Source organism: Macaca thibetana, chromosome 7, assembly GCF_024542745.1.
Source record: "Macaca thibetana thibetana isolate TM-01 chromosome 7, ASM2454274v1, whole genome shotgun sequence".
Classification (NCBI taxonomy): Eukaryota; Metazoa; Chordata; class Mammalia; order Primates; family Cercopithecidae; genus Macaca; species Macaca thibetana.
Window position 1 is genome coordinate 149,733,373 of NC_065584.1, and position 22,290 is coordinate 149,755,662.

General features: G+C 47.3%; 1 protein-coding gene and 1 long non-coding RNA gene across 4 annotated transcripts in view; both read right to left on the reverse strand.

The window, feature by feature from the left end:
* Positions 1-22,290, reverse strand: part of LOC126958022 (uncharacterized) — a 182,751-nt gene that overhangs the window by 124,866 nt on the left and 35,595 nt on the right. The window lies entirely within an intron of this gene.
* PARP16 (poly(ADP-ribose) polymerase family member 16) overlaps positions 1,474-22,290 on the reverse strand; it is a 31,752-nt gene continuing 10,935 nt past the window's right edge. The window contains exons 3-7 of one of the 2 annotated variants that reach the window (XM_050796015.1): positions 14,873-15,010; positions 10,811-11,017; positions 6,754-6,925; positions 4,263-4,404; positions 1,474-2,918 (exon numbers count right to left, since the gene is read on the reverse strand). In XM_050796015.1, the coding sequence (XP_050651972.1) occupies positions 2,783-2,918; positions 4,263-4,404; positions 6,754-6,925; positions 10,811-11,017; positions 14,873-15,010 (795 nt within the window). In that variant the 3' untranslated portion in view covers positions 1,474-2,782. The remainder of the gene's footprint in view (positions 2,919-4,262; positions 4,405-6,753; positions 6,926-10,810; positions 11,018-14,872; positions 15,011-22,290) is intronic. The other variant, XM_050796017.1, reaches the window with a different exon arrangement.

Sequence of the window (22,290 nt, forward strand, 5' to 3'; positions counted from 1 at the left end):
GGTTCAACTCCCCGCTCTGCCACATCCTAGCAATAAAACCTTGGGCAAGCTATTAAATTCTCTGGGACTGGCTGGACATGGTGGCTCACACCTATAATTGGGAGGCTGAGGGTGGATCACTTGAGGTCAGAAGTTCGAGACCAGCCTGGTCAACAAGGCAAAACCATGTCTCTACTAAAAATATAAAAATGGCCAGGCATGGTGGCTCACACCTGTAATCCCAGTACTTTGGGAGGCCAAGGTGAGCAGATCACTTGAGGCCAGGAGGTCATGACCAGCCTGGCTAACATGGAAAAACCCTATCTCTACTAAAAACACAAAAATTAGCCGAGTGCGGTGGCATGTGCCTATAATCCCAGCTACTCAGGAGGCTAAGGCAGGAGAATCGCTTGAACCCAGGAGGCAGAGGTTGCAGTGAGCCGGAGGTTGCAGTTAGCCGAGATTGCACCACTGCACTCTAGCCTGGGTGACAGAGTGAGATTCCATCTCAAAAAAAAAAAAAAAAGAAAGAAAGAAAATAAAAATACAAAAATTGGCCGGGCGCGGTGGCTCAAGCCTGTAATCCCAGCACTTTGGGAGGCCGAGACGGGCGGATCACGAGGTCAGGAGATCGAGACCATCCTGGCTAACACGGTGAAACCCCGTCTCTACTAAAAAATACAAAAAAAAACTAGCCGGGCGAAGTGGCGGGCGCCTGTAGTCCCAGCTACTTGGGAGGCTGAGGCAGGAGAATGGCGTGAACCCGGGAGGCGGAGCTTGCAGTGAGCTGAGATCCGGCCACTGCACTCCAGCCTGGGCGACAGAGCATGACTCCGTCTCAAAAAAAAAAAAAAAAAAAAAAAAAAAAAATACAAAAATTAGCCAGGCATGGTGGCGTGTGCCTGTAATCCCAGCTACAGGGAGGCTAAGGCAGGAAAACTGCTTGAACCTGGGAGGCAGAGGTTGCAGTGAGCCAAGATCGCACCACTGCACTTCAGCCTGGGTGACAGAGCGAGACTCCGTCTCAAAAAAAAAAAAAAAAAAAAAAAGTGGATAAGGCCTATTGTGAAAATTGATCAGTATAGTAAGGTGCCTTGCAATGTTACATGTGTCACCTGAGTATTTTCTGACCCTAGACCATGTTAGGACTTCTTGCCAAGTATTTCCCTCAACTTTATAATACCATAAACTCCCAACTTCACTCTTGAAATGTTTGTCCATCTGCCCACCTTGCCAGGCTGGCAGCTCTGTGAAAGCAGGGGCTTTCTGACTTTGATCCTGCTCATATTCCTAGTGCCTAGCATGCAGTAGGTACTCAGTTTGTTAAGTCGTTAACTAGAAATCCAACACCTCCTAATATCATATCCTGGTGATATATGCTCTCCAGCAAAAAGCTAGTTTGAACAAGGAAGGATGGAAGATAAGGTTTTTAACGATAAGGCATACAGGGCAGACTCATGCTGAGGCTGAAAGCATTCACAAAGGCAACTTAAATCATTAAGAAAATATCTTTATTTATTTTGAAATGTTCCAATAATCAATGTAAAAACTGTGGTAGTGGCTCTTTCACAACTTTACAAATTATAGAAAAATTATTTTTCACCTTCTTTGCAGAAATCTCACTCCCAAATTGTACAGGGCTCTATTATGGCTAAAACCCAGCAGGAAGAAGGGAGCAGAGAATACAGCAAGCAGGGCTCTGGCTCTCTGGGTGGCCAGAAGGCTTTTCCTACACATTAAAGCCCAGGTTGAGTCCCAAAGACCTGTGACCCCCTCTGAAGGAGGCTCCATTCACATGGTTCTGTGGCACACTGAGGCAGGCCTCTATCTCGAAGGCCAGTTGGCCACAGAAGGCCTGAAAGCATGGCACTCGTGGTTGCAGGCCACAGTCAAGGCAGCTTTGTGAGAATGAGAACAGGAGGCAAGCCTATAGTTCAAATCCCTTTCTTTAAAACACAGCCAGGAAAGAGGCTGTGGACACTGGCCAAACAGTGCACTAGGTTTAGAAATTTCCCCTTTTACTCAGCTCACAAAGACTAATTTGTCAAACAGCTATTAAAAAAAAAAAATCAGAAAACAAACACTTGGTTCCATTTCAGCTGTAATCAGCAGTTGGTAATTTTTAGAAAAAGATGACTTGAGTTGCTCATTCAGTCTGTATTTTTTGTCAGGCCCCTAACTCCCTTCTTTCCCATCCATAGTTTTTTGGGGAGGCAGGGAGGTACAGCTCTAGGAGAAGGCTGTTTGTTGATTTGAGAAAACTGTTAAAATGTTTTGCACTCACATACAAAGGCTGATGGAATTCAAAAATGATCCCACTGATTTTTATGAGAAACATGACTGTTCCTCTTGGGTGTCTCAAGTCAAAACAAGGCAACCGCCTAGTGATTTATAGTTCCCACATTTTCCGCCTTCCAGAAGGCATTAGAGAAAGGGCCAACCTCCGCCAGCAGAGATTGTAAACACACCACTGACAGCTTGGACACTTTGTTTTTAAATGCAGCAGGGCTTTTTCCTTTGGCCCTGGCTGAAAAGCCAACTCCCTAGGACAGTTTAAGAAGGAGCAGATGGAAGCGCTCCCCTAAAACCTAAGAGTGAGGGACTAGTAGTCCCCGTTGACTGGAGTGTGGCTAGGAACATCATCAAAGGCAATCGATACATTTAGGACATACGAAAATTGTCCTGTGGTTCCCCAACTGTTGGCCCCTAGGCTCAACCCAGCTGGACATGAGGCATAGGAGGTACAGAACAAGTTACCATAAGGCACATAGTTGAGGTAGCCCCCACACCAGGCCCAGAAAGATTATCTTTTTGCACGATTCCAAAAGTGTTGGAAAGCAGAGGAGTTGATGACACTCACTATGAGCAGCAGCAGCAGATACAGGGATATCATGACAGTAAACCAATGGCTGGAAAACCAGGAGAGCTGGCTCGAAGCCCTGTTTAAGAGGGAAAAAAGAGTGGTGTTGGCAAAAAGAGAAAAACATTTTTTTTTAAAGTGTGTACAACAAGTCTGGCTCAAAGAAGACAAAATGATGAATTTAATCCTCTGCCTGAGCCATGAAATGAAGCTTCGTGCCTCCTCGCTCAAGAAACCTGGGGCTGTTTGCCCGGGCACTGACACGCCTTTCAACAGGATATTTTCTAAATGCGCAAAGACAGCTATGCAATGAGCTCATCCTGATCTTCCCGTTTGCAGCTCCTCTTTTACCATTTACAACCCATCTTGATATCTATAACAATGACCTAGCTCAGGGTGTCTGCCCAGATGATGGCAGGTGGCAGGTTATTTAGCTAAAGTCTTTTCACTTTTAGACACATGCAGATATAAATCCAAGCTGGGGAAATCCTCTTTGGCCCACTAGGAGATGATCTAAACCACCCAAGTGTGCACTAAAGAGAGGCTCCAGGGAGAAGTGGGAAAGGAATGGAATTTTCAAGGATAAAAAGTCAGATGATTTTAAACCAAAGCATGATGTCACCCGGACCCAGGCAACTTATGTCGATTTCCCAAATTTGGGCAGGGGTCTAGAGGAGACTTTACTGGTTTATGAAGTCTGGAAGTATGGAAACCACTGGTGTGTACAAGCAGGAGTGGGGATTATTTAAAGTGACCCCTTCTCCTGTCATATCTACTCACCTGCTGCTGGCCCCTGCAAGAAGCACCAGCATGGATTCCAACAATGCAACAAAATCTCAAGAGTGGCCCCAAACCCTGGTGAGCCCCACACATACTCCCACACTGCAGAGATGGAACTAGGCATCCGCCAAAGCTGATAAGGTCTGAAGGCCCACATCTGCTATTGAGTTCAATGCTCTCATTTTAGAGATAAAGATGAAGCATCTCAGGTCCAGAGAGGGGCAGTCGGTGGTTCAGCAGCCACTGTGGGAAGCTACTGAGCCAGCCTGTGCACAATCCCACCCAGTGTCCAGTTACTGCCCTGCCTCTCAGCTTAACCTCATTGGTGGGTCTCAGACTGCAATCATGGGCCTAGTGGCTAAGGGGCCACACTGTTTAGGGCAGCCAATTTGGACTCAGTCAGTCCCTCATGCTATTTGTGTTTACCAATCTTTCTCTCTTCTCACTGGAATATAGTCCTCTTAGGGTTGAGACCACATCTTCTTCAGCTCTTATCTCTCACCCCTCACTGTGTCCAGCATGGTGCTTTACATACTTAACCCCTAGCGGAAGTCTAAGGCTGGGGGAGGGGAGGCTGATACCTACAACAACTAAGAAAGTCAGCACTCTGAATACAGCCATTAGTTGTTCTCCTGGACCTTACCTCTTGGGTGGCTTCTGTGAATACACCAGGAGGTACTTCACTCGCAGGAGCTGGTTATTGGTGACCACAAAGTACTTGGGAGGGATGTCTCCCCCTTCACTATGTTTGATTCTCGCTCGTCTGCGGTCTATCTCCTTGGAATCTGAATAAGGAGAGTAAAACACACCTTCACTGGGGGGAAATAGAACTAAGGAAGCACATTATGAATAGAAGTAAGTCAAGCCTCCTGGTGCTGAGGGGGAAGAAGGCCCGGCAGGCTGAGGAACAGACCTGTGTGTGCATAAAGCAGCACTGAAAAAACTAGAGAATCTGGCAGGCAGGCAAATGGGAGGCGGAAAAAAGGAGTAGGAAAATATAAGAGAAAGAAGGAAGAAAAAACAAAGCTCAACTGAGCGGGGAGAGCAGAAGGAAGAAGCCAATTGATGGCCATAGCAAAGAAATACGCTGGGACTGGGAGCTAGGAACAGGACTTGATCTGAACACGCTTCTTAACAGCATTTTATACATATATATATATATGTATATCTCTTTTTTTTTTCTTTTTGAGATGGAGTCTCACTTTTGTTGTCCAGGCTGGAGTGCAACATCGCAGTCTTGGCTTACTACAACATCCACCTCCCAGGTTCAAGCAATTCTTGTGCCTCAGCCTTCCAAGAAGCTGGGATTACAGGCGCCTGCCACCACTCCCGGCTAATTTTTGTATTTTCAGTAGAAACGGGGTTTCGGCCGGGCGCAGTGGCTCAAGCCTGTAATTCCAGCACTTCGGGAGGCCGAGACGGGCGGATCACAAGGTCAGGAGATCGAGACCATCCTGGCTAACACGGTGAAACCCCGTCTCTACTAAAAAAAATACAAAAAACTAGCCAGGCGAGGTGGCGGGCGCCTGTAGTCCCAGCTACTCGGGAGGCTGAGGCAGGAGAATGGCGTGAACCCGGGAGAGGAGCTTGCAGTGAGCTGAGATCTGGCCACTGCACTCCAGCCTGGGCGACAGAACGAGACTCTGTCTCAAAAAAAAAAAAAAAAAAAAAACGGGTTTTCACCATGTTGGCCAGGCTGGTCTCAAACTCCTGACACCTCAGGTGATTGGCCTGCCTCAGCCTCCCAAAGTGCTGGGATTACACCCGGCCTTAACAGGCATTTTAAATGAACCATTCTGGATTTGAGGTTCTTAGAACATTTCTCTTCCACCCTTCGTACCAAGACTTGTTTTAAAACAAACAAATAACTCTTTTCTTTTAATAACACAAAAAAGCTCTACAAAAAACAAAGACGACCAAAGCTGCGTGACAGCAGAGGTTGGAAGATTTTGTTGTTTAATGTCACGGTTTGCAAACTTCCTAAGAATTATAAATGCAAATATCCATGCCGTCTGGTTTGGAGGGTGGTGTCAGACCTGGGCCTGCATCTCAGAATTCCAGTTGTTTTACGTTAGAGGCCAGAACAGTTTTCTGAATTCTCTTGGAACCAACAAGCCAGATCTTTCTTTTTTTTTTTTTTTTTTTGAAGTCTTGCTCTGTTGCCCAGGCTAGAGTGCAGTGGCACAATCTTGGCTCACTGCAACCTCTGCCTCCTGGGATCAAGTGAGTTTCATGCCTCAGTCTCCCAAGTAGCTGGGACCACAGGCACATGCCACCACACCCGGCTCATGTTTTTATTTTAGTAGAGAGGGTGTTTCACCACGTTGGCCAGGTTGGTCACGAACTTCTGACCTCAGGTGATCCGCCCGACTTGGCCTCCCAAAGTGCTGGGATTACAGGCGTGAGCCACTGTGCCTGGCCCCAATAAGCCAGCTCTGGAGACTGGAATGACAGTTCTGTAACTCTTCTGCCTTTGAGGAGAGCCACACAGTGGTGGGGGGAGACAAGGCGAACAGTCTCAGGGACACAGTAGGGGAGTGGGAGGAGGTAGCTGGCTAGTCATCACTCTGGAGAGCCCAGGACTCCGCAGCGCCTTGGCTGCCCTTCACATCCTGGAGGGCTCTGGCACACGCCAGTGTAGATTGGAGGGTCTGGACCCAGCGCCCTTTGCTTCATTTAGCAAATATTTGTTGAATATCAAGTACGTACCAAGGCTTTCTGCTGATACCAGGTGCCCAAAAATGAATGAGACCTCATTCCTACCTTCAAGGGGCCCATGCTCTGGCCTCATCATTCACTTTTTTAAAAACATAAAATCTCTCCTCCTCCCGCAAAGCTTTCCCTGGCTGTTTGGACCCACCATGATTACCACTTCCTCTGAGCTGTCTCTGTGGACCTCATCAGCCTCCTTACCTGGCACCCCCTACCTACCCCCTTGTAGCGAATGGTCTCCATTGTGTGTTCAATCTCTAAGAAAACTGCTCACTCCCTGGGCAGGACTCTGTCCGGCACTGCCCTGGATCCAACCCAACCCTTGGGCATGCAATGGGTGCTCTACCCAACAGCTGGGCCAGCAAGAGCCTGCACACCCAACAGAGGCCTGTAACCCAGGTCTGGGCCAAGTGCTCACTCACCCTTCTTCTTGGTTTGGCACTTGACGTCCGGATGGTCAATGACCTCACACACGGCCACACAGCTAAGGATGGGGCCAAGGAGGCTGTGCTGCCACCCGTGGCCGTGGGGGCTGTATATGAGGGCCAGGCTCAAGTCACTGGTGAGGTAGGTCCCCTCTCCGAACAAGGATGTCTGCAATAGCAAGGCCAATGGAAAAGAAACACAGATGGGTGAATGTACAGCGGCACGACAAGACAACACAGGTCTCTCTTCAAGAGTTGTAAACACAGAATTTATAACCCCCACCTTTGTCCCCCAACAAGACACAGGATCAAATAATCCTGTGATATCTTCTTAGGGTTATTACTAAACACATTCCTGCCTGACAACAGTTTAACTGATTGTGGATTTGGCCATCTGGCCTGGCAAACTAGCAGTTCCTTGTGGTCAAGGCTGAGTGAGAAAAGCATAGGTATAAGCATCCAAACCGACCTCGGTTTGAATCCTCCAGCAAGTGGCAAGTTATATAAACTCTCTGTGTCTCAGTTTCTAGATCTACAAAATAATGTTACTAGTAGCTCCTTTACAAGGTTGCCAGTGAGGATTAAATGAGGCAATATACATAAAAGAGTGGGACACCTGGCACATGTAAATAAATGAGGGGCCAGTACTCCATTGCAGGCTTTTATGTTCTAGTATATAAAGTAATTCCTGTTACATGAATGCAGTAAGCATGGTTACTCTGATGGGCTTGAAATGCAAAGTCACACCCTTAGGTACAGGGAAGGGGTCCCACCTGAGAAGGGAGGTAATCTGAGTCATTACTTGGAAAATAAATGAGTCTCTCACAAATAAAGAAAAACAAAAATTAAAAATAAATACATTAGAAATTAGTCTCAGGCTGGGCGCGGTGGCTCAAGCCTGTAATCCCAGCACTTTGGGAGGCCGAGACGGGTGGATCACAAGGTCAGGAGATTGACATCATCCTGGCTAACACGGTGAAACCCTGTCTCTACTAAAAAAATACAAAAAACTAGCCGGGCGAGGTGGCGGGCGCCTGTAGTCCCAGCTACTCGGGAGGCTGAGGCAGGAGAATGGCGTAAACCCGGGAGGCGGAGCTTGCAGTGAGCTGAGATCCGGCCACAGCACTCCAGCCTGGGCGGCAGAGCGAGACTCCATCTCAAAAAAAAAAAAAAAAAGAAATGAGTCTCTTAGACCAGAAACTACAACCAAATGAGGGAGGCCTACATGCAGGGCAAGGTACGTCTTACTCTTTGTATTGGTGTTGACCAAGAAAACATCTAAAAATCTAGGCAGCATCTCCCTAGTGGTGCCCTCCATGAGGAAGCATGCCAGGTGAAGGACCTATAACTTGAGGCTACAGCAGGCATAGTGAACACATCTTTGCCCATGGTAGATGACCAATAATCAACCACAATCTCCAACACAGTAATATCAAGCATGGCACTTATTCCTAATGATCCAGAATCCTCAACTGAACATTCCAGGTAGCTGCTACCAATGAATGGACACTGACACTCAAGTTGAAATTCATCTGCTATCCCTGGGCCACACGATCAGTATCTCAAGATGATAAGCGGACTTGAATAGCTCACAGAAGAATATCTTGGCCGGGCGCGGTGGCTCAAGCCTGTAATCCCAGCACTTTGGGAGGCCGAGACGGGCGGATCACAAGGTCAGAAGATCGAGACCATCCTGGCTAACACGGTGAAACCCCGTCTCTACTAAAATACACAAAAAACTAGCCGGGCGAGGTGGCGGGCGCCTGTAGTTCCAGCTACTCAGGAGGCTGAGACAGGAGAATGGCATGAACCCGGGAGGCGGAGCTTGCAGTGAGCTGAGATCCGGCCACTGCACTCCAGCCTGGGCAACAGAGCGAGACTCCGTCTCAAAAAAAAAAAAAAAAAAAAAAAAAAAAAAAAAAAGAATATCTTATGCTCTGGAATTGAGAAATGTTCTTTTCAGTGGCACCAGGCTTCCAAAATCCTAAATCTGTTAAATGAAGCTTAGGAGAAATGAAACAAACCTTTGCTTGGCCTTTGGGAAGCTCTTTGCCAAGTTAGGCAGGGTCTCCATCTCTCAAAAGCTGACACAGACCTTCTCCAATGACACTGGACGCCCTCTGATCTGACCCCACATCCATTCTCTGCTTATGCCATCATGTGTTCACCCTTCCTTGAGAACCCCATGCAAGGCTGCCATGAGCAGTGGTGCACAAGAGTGGGAAGCTCGGTGTATCTCTGCCATGAAAACAGTATCAGTATCAACTGGCAGATGGACTCCCTCAAGCAAGCCCTTCATTGAAAACCCAGGCAGAGGAGGCCATAAGAGGATTGATATGCTTTACCAAAGCATTTTTATAAGATGCCTGTAAGCAGCAAACTCCTTGGGGCACTGAAATGAAGGTTTAGTGTACAAGAGTGTAATCCGCAGGCAACTTTTCCAGGCTAGCACCAGTGTAATGGGGAAGCCCCCTGGATTCCAGTACCCTGGACATAATGGTACGCTGACAGCCAGTGGTGGACTGAGAGACAGTGACTAACTGTCATCCTTTTACACTAACAAGCCCGTCATCCTTAGCAAAACCCAACGACATTAATCAGATACAACAGGGAAATGTCTCCAGTCTCAGGGCGGCAGCAGCCACAACTGAGCCCATGGCTCATGGAGCCAACTCGTCACAGACAAGGCAGATACTGCCATGACTGGGGGAAAGGCCTGAAGCTCCTCCAACTACCCTAGGTGCCCATCCATCAGCATATAAAAGCAGCAACCTCTTCCTTGGTACTTAGTACACAAAGAGCCCTTTGCATATATGAACTGTTTCAATCCTCTGACATATGAGAAGGAGGGTAATGGTGTCCTTTTTCACAGATGAAGAACCTGAGGCTCAGAGAGTTTAATTTACCTCAGGGCCATAGAATTGCTAAATAAGTCTCTGTAGCTCCAGGGACTGTCTGTAATGCTCCTCCTATGCCTGAAGGGTAAAATAAAGGCCTGCAGAGAAGTGGGTAGGTGAATCTGTTTTGACTCATAAAAATGGGAAAAAAGAAGCTCAAGCCGGGAGGGAAAGGACCTCTGCTCAGTGCATCTTGGCATATCCTTCGGTTTCTCCAAGGGCTGATTTCCTGGAGTGTGGCCCCCAAGGAAAGTGCTTCTCAAACTTCAGTGTGCATACAAATCACCTGGGGACCTTGTTAAAGTGTGGATTCCGTTCAGGTGGTCTGGGGCTTGAGCTATGCACTTCCAACAAGCTACCAGGTGATGAAGATGCTGCTGGTCCAGGGAACACACAGAGGAGCTAGGGTTGGTTACACATTGGGATCACCTGGAGAGCTTTTGAAGCAACTGATGCCTGTGCTCCACTCGGAGATTCTGATTTAATCTGTCTGGGATGCAGCCAGGCATCTGGGATTTTTTATTTTTTATTTTTTTTGAGATGGAGTCTCGCTCTGTCACCTAGGCTGGAATGCAATGCCATGATCTCAGTTCACTGCCACCTCTGCCTCTCAGGTTCAAGCGATTCTCCTGCCTCAGCCTCCTGAGTAGCTGGGACTACAGGCACCCACCACCATGCCTGGCTAACTTTTGTATTTTTATTAGAGATGGGGTTTCACCACGTTGGCCAGGCTAGTCTTGAACTCCCTCAGCCTCCCAAAGTGCTGGGATTACAGGCGTGAGCCACCAAGCATCTGGGATTTTTAAAAGCTCCCCGAGTGATTCTAAATATGCAGCCAAGGTCGGGAACTATCTTTAAATCGATGCTTCTCAAACTATAACCAGTGCAGGAATCACCTAGAGATCTTGTTAAAATGCAGGTTCTGATTCAGAAGGTCTAGAGTGTGCCCAAGTTTTGCATTTTCACAGGCTTCCAGGTGATGCTGCTACTGCTGGTCTGCAGACCACATTTTGAGCCAGAAGGTGTTAGTAAACCTACCCACCCCCCCCACCTCTACACCCCACCTGCAAACTCCTAGGGTTCTGAATCTCCCCCTCCCCACTCTCCCACCTCCATCCCTACTTCCCCACATCAGCAGGGTGTCCCTTAGGCCCCACCTTGTTCAGATGGCAGTGCAGGCCATTGTGGATAATGGAATGGAAGTTTTCTAGGCGACTACCATGAAAGGCATAGATTAGGTCTCGTTCTCCTTTGGTCTCATAAAATTTGGCGTTGGCTGGGTCAAAGTACTCAATTTCAAACAGGAAATCCGGTGCGGGAACAGGCGTGTGAGGAGCCCCAGTCAGCTTTTGGATCTTTTCAAACTTGAAAACATGAAGAGGGTCAAAATTTTATTTGGGGAGCTGGTAAATGTGCTGCAAAAATAGCCCCCTAAACCCTCAGGCTTAACTCCCATAGACTCTGCTCATGAGAACAACAGGTTTCATGAGGATAGAGACATAAGCAAACTCAGAGCTTATAGCACAAGACTGCTTTCCTTTAATAACATTTTTTCCCGGCCGGGTGCGGTGGCTCATGCCTGTAATCCCAACACTTTGGGAGGCCGAGGCGGGTGGATCATCTGAGGTCAGGAGTTTGAGACCAGCCTGACCAACATAGTGAACCCCATCTCTGCTAAAAATACAAAATTAGCCAGGTGTGGTGGCTAATTTTAGTGCCAGCTACTTGGGACTTTATAGTCCCAAATAGTCCCAGCTATTTAGTCCCAGCCCTTTAGTCCCAGCTACTTGGGAGGCTGAGGCACAAGAATCACTTGAACCCAGGAGGTGGAGGTTGCAGTGAGCCGACATCACATCACTGCACTCCAGACTGGGCAACAAAAGTGAAACTCCATCTAAAAAAATAATAATAAATAATAATATTTTCCCCTACAGGAGGCTGAGAAGCATGAATTGCTCCTTCTAAGTGGAGATCACTTCTAATTTTCCTAACACTTTTACATCTATTTCCTGCATTCAATTTTTACAATAATCATGAGATTATGATTATCTCATGATTATTGTAAAAATTCCCTCTCATCCTTGTCCATGCACCCCTCTGCAATGTGATTTTGCAGGTGGGATTCTATCAAGATCCCATCAAGAGATGGAACTTACTTCTCCACACTTGAAACTGTGCTTGGCCATGTGACTTGCTTTGGCCAATGGAACATTAACATATATATGGCAAACACAGACTTGAGAAGGGCTTGTCCTTCCTTGTTTGCTGCTGAGAACCCCTCACCATTGTCCTGGCTTGTCTCCTATGGCATATGAGCGTCACAGAGGAAGGCTTCCAGCATGGTGGCCATCCCAGCTGAAGCCCCAGAAATGTGAGGCCACCCTAGCTCATCCAGCCAAGCCCAGAACCACCCAACCAACCCACAAAATCATGAGAAGCAATCAGCATTTGTTGCTGTTGTTTTTGAGACAGGATCTGGCTCTGTCGCCCAGGCTGGAGTGCAGCGGTGCGATCATAGCTCATTGCAGCCTTGAACTCCTGGGTTCGAGCAATCCTCTATCTTCAGTTTCTTGAGTAGCTGGGACTATAGGTACAACCATTATGTGCAACTAATTCTTAATTTTTTCATAGAGAGAGGGTCTTGCTATGTTGCCCAGGCTGGTCTTGAACTCCCAGGCTCAAGCAATACTCCCACCTCAGCCTCCCAAAGTACTAGGATTACAGGCGCAAGCCACTGCCCCTAGTCTATTTAAGTGGTTTTTTTCTTTTTTTTTTTTTGAGATAGAGTCTCAGTCTATCTCTCAGCCTAGAGTGCAGTGGCGCCATCTCGGCTCACTGCAGCTTCCACCTCCCAGGTTCAAGCGATTCTCCTGCCTCAGCCTCCCAAGTAGCTGGAATTACAGGCATGTGCCACAATGCCTGGCTAATTTTTGTATTTTTGTTAGAGACGAGGTTTCAACATGTTGGCCAGGCTGGTCTCGAACTCCTGGCCTCAAGTGATCCACCTGCCTCGAAGTGCTGGAATTACAGGCGTGATCTTGTAGAGTTTAGTATTATTTGGAATGGGGACTGTAGACCTGTGAATTTCCTCTCCATAATGCTTACACCTATAGTCCCAGTTACTCAAGACAAGCCAGGACAATGGGTCACACCTGGCCCATTTTAGTGGTTTTCTTTTTTTCTTTTCTTTTCTTTTTTTTTTTTGAGATAGAGTCTCGCACTGTCACCCAGGCTGGAGTGCAGTGGCGCGATCTCGACTCCCGGCTTCAAGCGATTCTCCTGCCTCAGCCTCCCAAGTAGCTGGGATTACAGGCGCCCGCCACCATGCCCAGCTCATTTTTTGTATTTTTAGTAGAGATGTGGTTCCACTATGTTGGCCAGGCTGGCCTCAAACTCCTGACCTCATGACCCGCCTGCTTCGGCCTCCCAAAGTGCAGGGATTTATAGGCATGAGCCACCGCGCCCACCAGTGGTTTTCAAATAGGTCACAGACCAAAGCCAGTCTATGGCAAAGTTTTCTCTGGATTATGACTGAATGAGCAAAATAAGGGCAATATAACAGATATATTGATGTAAGGTTGCCATGTACCTTTCTTTTGAAGAACAGTTCTTTATTCTGAAGTCAAGGCCATCCTCCTTTCTTAGTACTATAATATCCTTTTATAAAATGATGATATATGGTAGGCTAACATACTGGGCAATACAAAAAGTTGACAATCCTGGGTCCCAATATCCCACATTTTAGCAGAAATTTAACCGGTCCACAATCAAAAGTCTAGGAGCTATTTACTGCCTTATCTACTTTAGCACCCAACATCTAGTAGGTGCTTGATGTCCATGAGTGAGGTAAGAATAAATGAAAGAATAAATTTGAATTCAACAGATGACAACAGTGAAACCCAGAGATTCACTAGGAATTAGCCACCCAGCCTGGACCTGAATACAGATCTCCTGACTCCTACTCCAGGGCTCTTTATGGTGTTTTAACATCTAACACAGAAGAATGTCCCTTAGATACCAGAATCCAAGGTACCAAATTCTACGCCACATATGGAAGATTTGTGTCTTTGGTAGGAGCTTGTAAAACTGAATACTCTTTTTTTTTTTTTTTTTTGAGACGGAGTCTCGCTCTGCCGCCCAGGCTGGAGTGCAGTGGCCGGATCTCAGCTCACTGCAAGCTCTGCCTCCCGGGTTCACGCCATTCTCCTGCCTCAGCCTCCCGAGTAGTTGGGACTACAGGTGCCCGCCACCGCACCCGGCTAGTTTTTTGTATTTTTTAGTAGAGACGGGGTTTCACCGTGTTAGCCAGGATGGTCTCGATCTCCTGACCTCGTGATCCGCCCGTCTCGGCCTCCCAAAGTGCTGGGATTACAGGCTTGAGCCACCGCGCCCGGCCAAAACTGAATACTCTTAAATTGAAATGAATTAAGTGATGAACGGTATGGGTAAGGGAAGAGCACCAGAGCAGGAATCAAGTCCTACACCCTGGTCCTTGTCATCCAGCCTGTCCCTGGGAGACCCCAGCCAGGCAAGGTAAACCAAATTATGGAATGTCTGACTTGTGACAGAAACTGTGCTGGAGGGAGTGACACACATTTTATCATTGCCCCACTTGGGGGTAACTATCAGTATCTCAATTAACAAATGGGAAAAAGGAGGCTCTTTTTGATAGAAATGGCATTTGAACCCAGAGCATGAGGTTTTCCACTCCTTTGAGCTCTGCCACTCCGTCTCCTGACAACTGACCCAGGTCAGTGTTTCTTAAGGTATGGTCAGGGTAACCCTTATCAGAATTACCAGTGGTGCTTGTTAAATAAAGTGAATCCCAACACATACCAAGCCCTTAGTATGTGCCCTTAGGCATTATTCAAAGTGTGAAAACTCATTCAATTCTCATAGTCAGTGCCCTGAGGGAAGTATACTATTATCATACTGATTTTACAGATGAGGAAGTGGAGGTACTGAAATGCACCTGGTACCTACTCAAGGTCACACAGCTGAGATGAGACAGAACTCAGCTTTGTACAGCCAGTGGGAAAGTTCCTGGGCCTGACTCCAGACACAGAAATAGAAAGTCTAAAGGTAAGGACCAGGAATCTGCATTCTCAAGCTGCCCAGGTCACTGGTACACAGGGAAGTCTCAGAGCCACTGGATTCAGTGCTGTCCTAGAGCCCTTAGGCCCCTAAAGTCTGTGATCCTAACGGAAACAAAGTCTCACCTCTGCCTTCCCTGCACTGTGGATTGTCAGGATCTTTGAGGATAAAATCCAGCTCACCAGGTCCCAGGCCCGTTTGTGGTTGTCTCCAGAGGACTGGAGAAGTTCTTTCAGGTTAGGTAACTTGCTGGCATCTGCGAGCTGAAGCAACAGAAGAATTTCCATTAGCAAGGATCCCAGACACAGTGATAGTCAGGGGCCCTCTGGTGGGAAGGCAGGCAACATTCACTTGTTGCACATCTCAAGGGATCTCCTGAGAGGAAATTCATAGGTCTACAATCCCCTTTCCAAATAATACTAAACTTTACAAGCTCTAAAATCTGAAAGGTATTTTTTTTTTTTGGTGGGGTTTTGTTTTGTTTTTGAGACAGGGTCTCACTCTGTCACCCAGGCTGGAGAACAGTGGTGTGATCTTGGCTCATTGCAGCCTCTACCTCCTGGGTTCAAGCAATTCTCCCACCTCAGCCTCCTGAGTAGCTGGGACTACAAGCGTGTGCCACCACGCCCGTCTACTTTTCATATTTTTTGGTAGAGATGAGGTTTCACCATGTTGGCCAGCCGGGTCTCGAGCTCCTGACTTCAAGTGATCTGCCTGCCTCGGCCTCCCAAAGTGCTGGGATTACAGGCCTGAACCACCATGCCCAGCCTTGGTGGTGGTGGTTTTTTTTTTTTTTTTTAACTCTTTGGGTACCAAACCTGACCTGAGCTGATGGAGGTTTAATCTTTACCTATCCCCTTCCTGTTAGGATAGATGCATTCTGCTGCAGGAATATTAACATGCCATGAGTATGGCATGCCACCCACTGCAGGTGTGACTGAATACATGATATACGCATATGTGGGTAAAGTGCTACAATACAAAGCCTTTTCCCTTCTGTGTGAGAATTAGTTAACTTCTGTTAACTTGTCCCCCTGGAGACGGGATAAAGGTAGTATGACAACTACATACATAACCAGGCAACACTGCTTAAGGTGAAAATGACCCAGCATAGTACACGGCATCTGGCCTGGGAGGAACTGTAAATGGGGAATGCACAACTTTGGGTTTCCCAGAGTGTGACAATGTTTTGTTGGAACCCTGGCAGCTTTGTTGATGACATTCTCAAGAGTGAGACCAGCCTCTGAGGAAAATGGAGCTTCACTTAGGCCAGAGCAGTTCCTGCACACACCCCATGTGGATTTTGTCAGGCCTCTGAGCCCAAGCCAGGCCATCGCATCCCCTGTGACTTGCAAGCATCCCCTGTGACTTATACGCACCTATACGCCCCAATGGCCTGAAGTAACTGAAGAATCACAAAAGAAGTGCAAATGCCCTGCCTCGCCTTAACTGATGACATTCCACCACAAAAGAAGTGAAAATGGCCAGTCCTTGCCTTATTATCTTATTGCCTTATTATCTTGTGAAATCCCTTTTCCTGGCTCATCCAGGCTCAAAAAGCTCCCCCACTGAGCACCTTGTGACCCCCACTCCTGCCCATCAGAGAACAACCCCTCTTTGACTGTAATTTTCCTTCACCTACCCAAATCCTATAAAACGGCCCCACCCTTATCTCCCTTTGCTGACTCTCTTTTCGGACTCAGCCTGCCTGCACCCAGGTGAAATAAACAGCCATGTTGCTCACACAAAGCCTGTTTGGTGGTCTCTTCACACGGATGCGCATGACAGATTTCATCTCTTTACTCCCAAGTTTTCACTTCTCGGGGCAAAGACTAGCTCTTGGACCTCTATGTGGACCGCTGCAAGGACTTCCACAGAAACAGAATGGCTGATGCTGTGCTGCTGAAAGCTGTCACTAGTCCTAGAGCCTTCAGATTTAGGCTGATGCCTCGTGGGACCTGTGATAGGACTCAGCCTAGTTGTCATTGCAGCACATTATTTACCATTCTAAAATCAGGAAGAATCGGAATCCTGAAACATATTCAGTGCCAGGATTTCTGATAAGGGACTGGGGACCTGGACTAACAGATAGCAACAAAGTATCTGTAGCTTTTGCTCAGAAGTTATGACTGACTAGAGGTCAAACCTCTCCAGCATGGCATTTAAACACCTCTAGCCTAATCTCAACCCCTTACCATCCCCTCCATCACAGACTGGTGCTATCCAGGAACATGTCTTGTTCCAAGAATATCCCTTCCCCCACCTCTACTACCTGGGCGCTTCTGGACCAAGAGACCATTCTCTCCTCTAAGTCCCTAAAGCCCATTGCCCCAGTACTCCCTTCCGAGTATGCCCAGACTCCTGGAGGTCAAGAACTGTCTTATGTATTTCCAATTCTCCTCTTTCCTGGATGCAGAGGAAAGAGCATGAACTCTGGAATCAGATCTCAGTTAGAATCTCTGTTGAGCTTCTATCTTCTCTCCAACAAGGGAACCTCACTACCTCCCCATGGGGTTGTCAGGAAATTGAAGAAGGTCACAGAATCTCAGGGCTTGGTCTATATATGTCCATTTCTTTTCTTTCCATTTACATTTCTCCCCAGACAACACTGTCCTCCCAAACCCTGGCAACCTTTCCTTCTGCTTTGCTAGGGATGTAGTTGGCACTTCAAGAATACTTGTGGTGGCCAGGCGTGGTGGCTTACACCCGTAATCCTAGCACTTTGGGAGGCTTGGGGGTGCGGGTCACAAGGTCAAGAGATTGAGACCATCCTGACCAACATGGTGAAACCCCGTCTCTACTAAAAATACAAAAATTAGCTAGGCGTGGTGGTGGGTGCCTGTAGTCCCAGCTACTCAGGAGGCTGAGGCAGGAGAATCGCTTGAACCCAGGAGGCAGAGGTAGCAGTGAGCCAAGATGGCCCCACTGCACTCCAGCCTGGTGACAGAGGGAGACACTGTCTCAAAAAAAAAAAAAGAAAAAAAGAATACCTGTGGTTTCCATTTTTCTAGAAAATTGTTACTGACTTTGGGAGTTTTTCTTAGCTCTGCAGTTGAAAACTAGAAGCAGAGCCAGGTGTGGGGGCTCATGCCTATAATCTCAGCTATTCAGGAGGCTGGGGTGGATTTCTTAAGGCCAGGAGTTAGAGACCAGCCAGGGAAACACAGTGAGATGGCTCCAAAAATAAATTAAAAAAAAGAAAATTAAAAACATCTTAGGACCACTTTATTTCTATTTCCAAAGATTCAATCAATAGCCTCATATATTGTAATGAAACTATCTCAGGTCGGGTGCGGTGGCTAATGCCTGTAATCCCAGCACTTTGGGAGGCTGGGGTGGGTGGATCACCTGAGGTCGGGAGTTCAAACCAGCCTGACCAACATGAGAAACCCCGTCTCTACTAAAGATACAAAATTAGCCGGGTGTAGTGGCATATGCCTGTAATTCCAGTTACTTGGGAGGCTGAGGCAGGAAAGTCGCTTGAACCCAGGAGGTGGAGGTTGCCGTGATCTGAGACCACGCCATTGCACTCCAGCCTGGGCAACAAGAGCGAAAGTCAGTTCCAAAAAAGAAAACAACAACAACAACAACAAACTATCTCTACAGGCCTCATGAGGTATCACTGAAAATCTAATATTTATTAAAAGAAAAAAATTTTTTGGAGATAGGGTCATGCTCTGTTGCCCAGGCTGGAGTGCAGTGGCACAAACACGGCTCACTGTAGGATCCATCCCCCCCCACCAGAAGTGATTCTCCCACATAGCTGGGACTATAGGCACATGCCACCATGCCCAGCTATTTTTTTTTATTTTTAGTAGAGATGAGGTCTTGCTATGCTGCCCAGGCTGGTCTCAAACTCATGAACTCAAGTGATCCTCCTGCCTCAACCTCTCAAAGTGCTGGGATTACAGGCATGAGCCACCAAGCCCAGCCTACTTTTTTTTTTTTTTTTTTTTTAATGTATATGTGACCCCAAGCATGGTGCTTTACGTCTATAATCCCACCACTTTGGGAAGCTGAGGCAGGCAGAACTCTCCAGCTCAGGAGCTCAAGACCAGCACGGGTAACATGGCGAAACCGCATCTGCACAAAACAAAACAACAAAATAATTAGCCAGGCATGGTGGTATACGCCTGTAGTCCCGGCTACTTGGGCTGAGGTGGGGGGATCGCTAGAGCTTGGGAGGTAGCAGATGCAGTGAGCCATGATTGTCCTACTGCACTCCAGCCAGGGTGACAGAGTGAAACCCTGTCTCAAAAAAAAAAAAAAAAAAAAAAGGATGTGTGGAGTGTAAATGCTCCATGAGTATTGGTACTATTTCTATGCCTTGCTTACTATTCCACCCCGCCTGCTTCACCCCCAGGCTGCATGGCCTTGCATTATTCAGGGAGCATTTACTAAGCATCTACTTTGTGCCAGGCCCTGTGCTTTTAGGAGGGGACATTAGATTTAAAATGGGCCCCTTAATCAAGTGGGGAGGCAGAAAGGTAAATAATCATGACTTAAAAGTATTCATTGTCGCCGGGTGTGGTGGCTCTCGCCTGTAATCCCAGCACGAAGTGGTGGCTCTCGCCTGTAATCCCAGCACTTCGGGAGGCTGAGGCAGGCAGATCATCTGAGCTCAGGAGTTCAAGACTAGCCTGGCCAACATGGCGAAACCCCATCTCTACTAAAAATATAAAAATTAGATGGGCGTGGTGGCAGGCGCCTGTAATTCCAGCTACTCTGGAGGCTGAGGCAGGAGAATCTCTTGAACTCAGGAGGCAGAGGTTGCAGTGAGCCAGTGAGCCACCACTGCACTCCAGCCTGGGTGACAGAGCAAGACCCTGTCTCAAAAAAACAAAAAGAATTCACTGTCATAACAAAGTTGGATACAAACTACTAAGAGGACAAGGTGGGACTTCTGTTGGGTAGGGGCTAAAGGAAAAGTGGGTGGGGTTGGGACCAGCTTCACCGAGGAGGTACTGTATGATCTGGGTTTGCTATACAAAACCACAGAAGTATGAAAACACAGCGTGTAGCTGGGGAAATGGGTGTTGGCATATGGTTAATTGTGCAGTTCTCCCAGGCATCTGGGGCTCTACTCCTCTATTAGCTGTGTGACCTTGAGTGAGATGTTTGACTTCCTGTGTCTCAGCTTTCTCAAATACATAATTGGGATAATATTAGTAGCTACTTCATAGGGTCCCGGTGGAGATTAATCAAGTTAAACAAGTGCTCAAACCAACAGGAAAGTGTTACGTACTCTAAAGTTACTGTGACTGCAATGACATCATTAACAACAGGTGATTCTGTGTGGCTGGAACCTAGAGGGTGGGGAAGTGGTTGCCAAGAGGAACAGTGGGAAGGTGACCTCAAGTGAGGTCATCTCAAATGATCCTGTGAAGGACCTTGCACTCCACTTGGGAACCCCGAGCTTTGTTCTGTAGGTTATATACGGAGTCACTGAAGACACACCCCAAACGGTGTACCCTCAGGTAGCTAGCTACCCATACAGGACTGCTGCCTGCACAGTCCAAAGGGCACTCATCCCCCTTCCTTCTTTTCTATTCCTTGTTATCTCAGAGCCAGAGCTGAGTCATCTTCTCTCCCAGGATTACTACTATTCCCATCACTCCTGTCTTCACATCCCACCTGTGAGCCACAGCCCTTGTCAACAGTCCATATCTGGGCCCAGAGAGCCCCACAAAAGGACAGTCAGCTAGCCAGGCGCCTTTCAGGGACTCAGTCTGGACAAAGGGGAGAGACACCTCCCAGCTTCAAGCTGGACCCAGGCCTCTTCCAGGCCCTCCCACTGCATCTGCCCAGACAGGGTCCCTGCTGCATCCTGCCGTCCTGGCTCTCCACCATCTGTCCACACTCTTTAACTCCTCAACTGACCTTCTTTATGTTCCATTTCACTTTTCATGTTACTCTGAAAAATAAATCTGCTTTAACAATTTAATAGGATTCTTCCTCTTGTGACTAAAACCTGTCTGCATTTTAGCAGGGCCTTTTGGGAACCAGGCACACAAGTAGGGTTGCCATTTAAAATACGCTGTGCCCGGTTAAATTTGAATTTCAGATAAACAACAACAACAACAAAAGCTCCTTTTTTTAAAAAAGACAGGGGACAGGGTCTCATTGTCACCCAGGCTGGACTGCAGTGGCAAGATCACAGCTCACAGCAGCATCAACCTTCCAGGCTCAAGCAATCCTCCCACCTCAGCCTCCAGAGTAGCTGGGACTAAAGGTATGTGACATCATGCCCAGCTAATTTTTTGTAGAGACAGGTTTCCACCATGTTGCCCAGGCTGATCTCAAAACTCCTGGGCTCATGCAATCCACCAGCCTCAGCCTCACAAAGTGCCGGGATTACAGGCATGAGCCACTGTGTTCAGTCAACAAAATTTTTTTTAGTGTAAATAACCCATGCAATATTTGGGATATATTTATACTTAAAATCCCAGCACTTTGGGAAGTCGAGGCAGGTGGATTACCTAAGATCAGGACTTTAAGACCAGCCTAGTCAACATCGTGAAACCCTGTCTCTACTAAAAATACAAAAAATTAGCCGGGCGTGGTGGCGGGCACCTTTAATCCCAGCTACTTGGGAGGCTGAGGCAGGAGAATCGCTTGAACCAGGGAGGTGGATGTTGCAGTGAGCCAAGATCACGCCACTGCACTCCAGCCTGGGGAATAAGAGTGAAACTTCATTTAAAAAAAAAAAAAAAAAACCTTATTGGTTGCTCAGCTGAAATTCAAATTTAACTAGGTGGCCTATATTTTTATTTGCTAAATCTAATACTCTTACCCTTAATAAGTCCCTTAGGAATCCAGTCTGGCCTCTTAGCCTAATAGTACCTCCTGCCACCAGCTCCCTCCCCAAACCCAATGCTATTCCAAGTGACCTATGGCTTTCTTCCTCTGTGCTTCTGTGGCTGCCTAGCATGACATCCCATTAAGTCTTCAAGGCCAGCAATCACCTCCCATGTGAAGCCTTCCCTGACCACCTACAACCTCTGTACTCAACAACTGTGTTCTATGTTCAGCAATTACAGCAGAGCCCCATGTTGGCACCTGACCCTCTGGGGCCAACTCAAATCTGATTGGGACAAACATTCCCTGAGGCCAACCACATCTTACTGACCCTGGAGCCCCATGCCAGCCTGGAACCTGGCATGAAGTTAAGAACAAAGAGTAATAGCAACTATTTATTTGAACCCTTACAGGTGCCAGCCACCAGAATAAATGCTTTGCATGAATTTATTCTGTTATCTCGTGTTATTCTCACAACCTATTTTGAAGATGAGGAAACTGAGGCTTGAGATGCTAAGCACCTTGCCTAGGGGCACACAGCCGGCGTGGCCGGGCAGGGATATGAAGCCAGGGGGCCCAACTCCAGAGTCTATTCTCCTGCCATACCCTTCTACCAAACGAATGGAGAAATTTAGTGGTGGACTGAATATTTTAGCCCAAAGGAACAATTCCGGCAGAACTTTTAAGAGGCTGCTTTGGGAAGCTAATCAGATATGATACTGGAATTCCTCCCAATCCCAAAATA